At 35.7% G+C, this 5,722-nt stretch overlaps 1 protein-coding gene across 1 annotated transcript; it reads right to left on the bottom strand.

Moving 5' to 3' along the window:
* Positions 1-698: 698 nt before the first annotated feature.
* On the bottom strand, positions 699-5,537 carry LOC124216965 (acylamino-acid-releasing enzyme). Its single transcript, XM_046622138.2, has 14 exons — positions 5,181-5,537; positions 4,865-5,082; positions 4,624-4,787; positions 4,376-4,524; positions 3,687-3,951; positions 3,442-3,590; positions 3,142-3,313; positions 2,798-3,052; positions 2,572-2,709; positions 2,264-2,484; positions 2,076-2,155; positions 1,561-1,776; positions 1,332-1,457; positions 699-1,268 (listed from the first exon to the last, which is right to left on the bottom strand). Exons 1-13 carry the CDS (start codon positions 5,370-5,372, stop codon positions 1,346-1,348), a joined length of 2,331 nt encoding a protein of 776 aa, XP_046478094.1. The 5' UTR covers positions 5,373-5,537; the 3' UTR covers positions 699-1,268; positions 1,332-1,345.
* Between the last annotated feature and the right edge of the window lie 185 nt (positions 5,538-5,722).

Below are 5,722 nucleotides of genomic sequence, written 5' to 3'. Positions count from 1 at the left end.
TACTCAGGAAAAAATGCAAAATTGTAAAGCGGAGGACCTTGTTATCAAAATTAAGAGCTCATATTTGGTGAGAATTTTTTAGACGTATTTAGCAACCGATTTTCAGAGTATAAAGTAAAAAAAAAAATACTCATTTTTTTTGGCCCACCCTACTGTATATCATTAATTTTTATTTTTATCCATGTATTTAACCCTGACATTTCAATGCTATTAACTAACGGTACTTATAATTTTTTTTCTTTTGTTATGTATATATTCGCAGCTTACAAAATATGCAATAGGAACACACTGGCCATAATTTTTTTTTTCCCATTTTGTATACAAATTAATTACCATTAAATAAGTTTTTTTGCAAAAGAATAAACGGAATGACGGTTTTTATTATTATTTTTTTTTCTTCAAAAGCTAATGTGTTTTTCAAAAAATTATTATGATTTAATAATTTGATATGAAATAATTCGGAGGCTTACAACCTTTCTCGGCAAAAGTTAGGTTTGGTTACATGTAATAAACTTATATGTTGAGAAATTATTTGATATTTTGTAGCAGTGAAAAATATTTTTTGAAAAACGATGAAAAATACAATTTTTTTTTTTTTGTATAAAGTGCCATGACTTTTTATGCGGTCGTTAACGAATTTATTAGTTAATCTTAAGCCTATGTCAAGTTAGAGGAGTCTGATTAACGATGGACCAAGATAAAAGTTTGAAAATATATTTTATCGAGAATACCCATTCTTTTAAAATAACTGTGATATACATAGGGATATACAAGTTCAAGAAAAATTCTGATACAATACGAATCTCAATACTAGTGCATGTTTCAAGGACGGGTAATGAATTAGTATAAAAACCAAAAACATCTCCGGTTATTTTATAGCCAACACAATATTTAAACACATAGCAATTTCTACTTATTTTTATAGAATAATAATTATATAATATCGACATACCGGGTAAAAAAATATCCAACTGTACCACAGTGCGATTAAATTTCGTATAAAGAATACATCTAGATAGATTTACGATTTGCCTATTTATGGATTATATATATTCAGTAAAAGAAACAGTATCTGTGTTATAATATTCTTGTAAATATAAAATTTCGTACCGTGAATTTGTTTCTTATACGATACCTTTTTGAAAATCACGAAACTTCATGCCGTAAATTTTGATCATCATATTACGCACAATTCGGAAGAGAAACGATATTTGTACCTTATTTCTTCCACATGCAACTGAGTTTTGTTGGAAGAGTTACCCAATATTCTGAAAAAGTTTTCAAATAGTAAACGACCGTTCTCTTCCAAAATTGAACAATTATGCACTCACCATGTTTCAACATTTTAGCTGGTAGTAGCAGTAACGTGTTCCAGGTGCCACAAAACTGTATTAATAATATTATCGATTTCTATGGGGCCAGAACTCAGTTGATGATTGTCCTCGTAAACCAGCATCCTTAGGAAAAATTGAAAAACATTTTCATACCGAAATTTAGATTTCACTCCTGGACGTGTAGAATAAGAATATTTATCAAAAAAAAACCTTCATGTATACGTACTTGGTTACAACGTTGATGGCCTTAAGTCGTTGATACCAAAGTTTTCCCTGTGACGATGGCACACGCAGGTCATTAGTTCCAATCAGCATCAACGTAGGTGCTCTAACTTTATCCGCATGTATGATCGGTGAACTTTCAAACATTTTGACAAACATTTCTGTACCCAGCGGTTGTGGGACAGATTCATGATAGGAAAAGCCTGTGACAGCTGGACACCTGTAAATTGATTGAAACGTTAGGTAAATAACATGTCTTTCACGAAAGGAACGATTACTTGCTTTCGATATTTTTGTGCAGAATTTGCGTTGACCTAAAGGTTTTAAACATATCCCTTAGTGATTCATGTCATTTTCGTATTCTAATTTGTTGTGTATATATCACGTATAAATAATGCCAGGCTTACAAGATATGCATATACGAGATTATTTCTTCTGCTGAGAGTGTATTTCGGCTAGAAGTAACGACTCTGTATCAAATGATTATTGTTCAAGAGAAGTAGTGATCATTATTCTTACCAATCTGGGATATCCGATATTGTGAACATAGCTGCAATATCGATCACTGGATTCCTCGCGACTACTGATCTGTACAGGTTCTAAAAGCAGAAGAAAAAATATAACTATGCATATTTTCCGAAATTAATTTTGTCGAAGTTGAGGTATCTATCTATCTATCGATACAGCGCGGATAGGCGACAACTTACGGGATATTGACCACTTAAATGAGCTACTAAAAAGCCTCCGTGAGATCCTCCAGAAAGTCCCATACGCGAGGCATCGAGCCACGGATATTTCTCTAGTGCTTCCCGGGTAGCACTCACACAGTCCAAGGTATCTGCTGTTCCAACTTTACCCTGCAGGAACTCGACATTTTTCGAGCCCATTCCAGTTGATCCACGGAAATTAACTTGTAATATTCCAAAACCTGAGAGTATCAGTTTCATCAACAATGACGTTATTGTGATTCTTAGCGCCAAGATAACGTAATGCAATTGGGAATTACGCTACTAACCGAGAACAGCTAAAACTGTATTCTCCACTGAGAAAGAATTTGCATACGAGGAATGTGGCCCGCCATGTGGTGTTACTATCAGAGGTGTCGATGCGGCGTCTCCAGTTTTAGGGCCAAAGTATATAGAGTTGAACTGTTCTGTTGTTTGTGAAAAGGACACACATGCGATCGGTGAGATATTGGCCTAGCGGCAACAATCAATAGGTTCACAAATGTGTTTACTTACTGACTTCGTCGTTATTGTCGTACATATGTTCAATGAATTCGTACTTCAGGTTTTCTAGACCCTCGATTTGCAGCGGTACAGTAATTTCTACTCGTTCGATATTTCCCAGCTGCGTCGCAGCTGGATTGAACCGCCCGACGGCAAGTCTAGTTGGTTCGACAAGAGAAGTTCTTACAAATGCAACGATGTCATTTTTCACGTCCAGTATAGACAAGCTACTTGTATCGTTGACAATTTCAATAATATTTTTTGACTCTGTAACGAATAGGATTGATGAGAATTTTACTGATCATACAGAAAGTGAACTACAACTTTAAGTTATACTGCTATAATGTTTCTCCAACCTATATTTATGATGTAAGATTTTGTATTTGCACGCTGGGCTGTACTGAGAAACAGATATTGGGAATCGTTACTCCAGCAACGTAAAGGCAAAGATTGGTTGTAGAGCCCATAAAATTGCTTCTCATCGGTTATTGTAATGCTGACGTTGATCACGTTAACCAAGATCTCAGGCTGAAAAAGAGTTTTAACTATTGGTTAACAGTTTCGTTGTAAATTGAATAATTTTTCCAACTAATATCATTGCTGTTAGAGATGGATCTCAGCTGTGTAAACTCATGCAAAATAACAAAGAATCGAACCGTGGTCACAGTGTTAGTCCATTCTTTCCGCATCAATCTCTGAGCATTGTGGTGTGGTCCACCAGCCTGTCTCTCTAGCCATATTAGATACTTTCCGTTGGGACTGAAACGTGGTGAGCGTACAGCGCAGTTGTTGGCTGATAACTCGGCTATATTAGAATTTGGAATTGAAAACCGAAAATTAATGTTGTGCTGTCCAATGGAATAAGCCGATTAATCGTTTATTTGAGAATCAGTGAACTCACTGTATTCTCCATCCTTCAGATGAAATATCCAGGATTCCCTGTTTGTACATGCAGTGAGGCCTAAGTATCGCGGTTCATGTTTCCAGGCAACGCCGACAACGCCCTGCCCGTCCGGAGTCCATTGCGGTTGTCCGGGGGAAAGATAATCTGGGATACCAGACAAAGCCGTAATCGTATCTGCCTCTGTATCTAAAATCACGACTACAGGTCGATGTTTGCCAACTAAACGCTCTCCCCAATGTGGCTTATACAAATACTCGTTCCCCTGTAATTAAGACGCAAGATTTACTTTTGAATGTAAAAAAAATAAGCATTCGACGAAAATTATGTTAGAGATCGTCACAAAATCAAGGGTACAAGTGCAACATCTTTATGGATTTGTAAATATGTAATTAAAATATGAAAAGCTCTTGAATATTCCAATGAAGTAGTATCGGCTGGATCAAATTATAATTATTTGGAATCAGACTGTTGTATCTTACAATTATCAACAATCTCAGTATCTATGAAATGTGTAACAGACTTGTTATCAGTAAAAATAAATCTGAGATAGTGAGGACGTTTAATATCAGCGAGAGCTTAGTATAAATTTTTCTAATACAAATATATTAGGAAACTTGAATGTCATTTGAATTGCGGTTTCAAGTTTTTGCAATGTTGTTGTTAGTAATATTGAAAAACATTCGTACCCTTGTAGTTTCTTCATCATTCGACTTGGCTTTTGATGTTGGATTTAGAGATGCTTGCTTATAAAATGGTTCTGACTTGGGTAGCTTCTTTTCAGCTATATAAATTAGCTTGGTTTTGTCGGGGGACCAATTGAAAGCTCCAAATTCAGCTGAAAATCGCGTTTTTTTTTTTTTTTTATCAAGGAGAAATGATTTTTTGCCGCTTGAAACGGTGAAATATATAACCTAGTTCTTTTATGTGTACTTACAGTCAGTATAAATATCACCATGGACATCTAGGGCTGCCAAGTCGTAATTTTTCACCAAATGTTGCCTGTCCCAGATTTCAATAAATTGTTTCGATGCATTGTCTACCGTAGCTTGACGCAGTACTGCTCTACGCTGCTCGTCCTCGGTAGTTGACGAGGTGATCCTTAAAAAAGTAACATGCATTAAAACTACGAATACTAATTCTTTGACGAATCGATATTAACGCTTCAGTTTTCTTACTCCGTCGTTACGTCGATAGGAAAGGTTTCAGAGATTTTATTAAGGCTTGAATCTAAGAGATGTTGCTGAGTAAATCTTTGAGTCGCACGTCTGTCTAGATTTCTCTGCGTCCAAGCACTTTGAACGACAACTCCATTTGCATTGACGTCTAAAATTCTTGCATCGGATAGTGCCGGGTTTATTACCACCGATTTGTATAGATTGAGAATTCTGTCGATCTAAAACATTAAACAATTGAAATTTTTAATTTTAAGTGCCTTTAGCTTAATCAATGCATAAATATTTATCACAACAATGGTAACTGTGTTTAACTTACTTGCGTCGATGTCATTTTCGTCCCTTCGCTATGATAACCGCAGTAATTATGATTTCGTCTAGTCTTGGGAAATAATCTCAACTTATAACGATACCGATCGCAGCTTATTGTTAGACACAGACGCTCTTGTAGAAAATTAATTCTAGTGATAAGAGATACAAGTAAACCGCAGTTCTTTGAACCGCAATTCATTTACAAAACAAATAACACAAGTACGTTATGTTTGAACGTGTGTATGTCAGGTTCAACACGCCATGAAAGTTGTGTGTGTGTGTGTTTGTATTGAAAACTAGACGGGAGGTAAATATACCTATTTTCACATTGCAGCTTGCAAACGTGTCAAAAATTTATTCATCCCGTCAAAATTGAATGATACTGAGGTCGATAATTAAGAAACTAAACGTACCGACCTCCTAGCAACGAGCAACACGGCGAACATCTACCCGCGATTTCATATTTTCATTTGAAACCAACTTGATCACTGCCAAATATCAGTTTCAATAAAATATCGTTTTAGTGACGTAGTCGAATCCAATCCATTG

Source organism: Neodiprion pinetum, chromosome 4 (genome assembly GCF_021155775.2).
Source record: "Neodiprion pinetum isolate iyNeoPine1 chromosome 4, iyNeoPine1.2, whole genome shotgun sequence".
In the NCBI taxonomy this organism is placed as follows: Eukaryota; Metazoa; Arthropoda; class Insecta; order Hymenoptera; family Diprionidae; genus Neodiprion; species Neodiprion pinetum.
This window is presented reverse-complemented; position numbering and strand designations above follow the sequence as displayed.

Coding starts and splice junctions, on each gene's coding strand:
- LOC124216965 (XM_046622138.2), bottom strand. CDS start 5,372: ATGAATTGCGGTTCAAAGAACTGCGGTTTACTTGTATCTCTTATCACT. Junction 3,314..3,441: donor GGACTAACACTGTGACCACG/GTTCGATTCTTT, acceptor ACTCTTTTTCAG/CCTGAGATCTTGGTTAACGT. Junction 1,458..1,560: donor GCCATCAACGTTGTAACCAA/GTACGTATACAT, acceptor ATTTTTCCTAAG/GATGCTGGTTTACGAGGACA.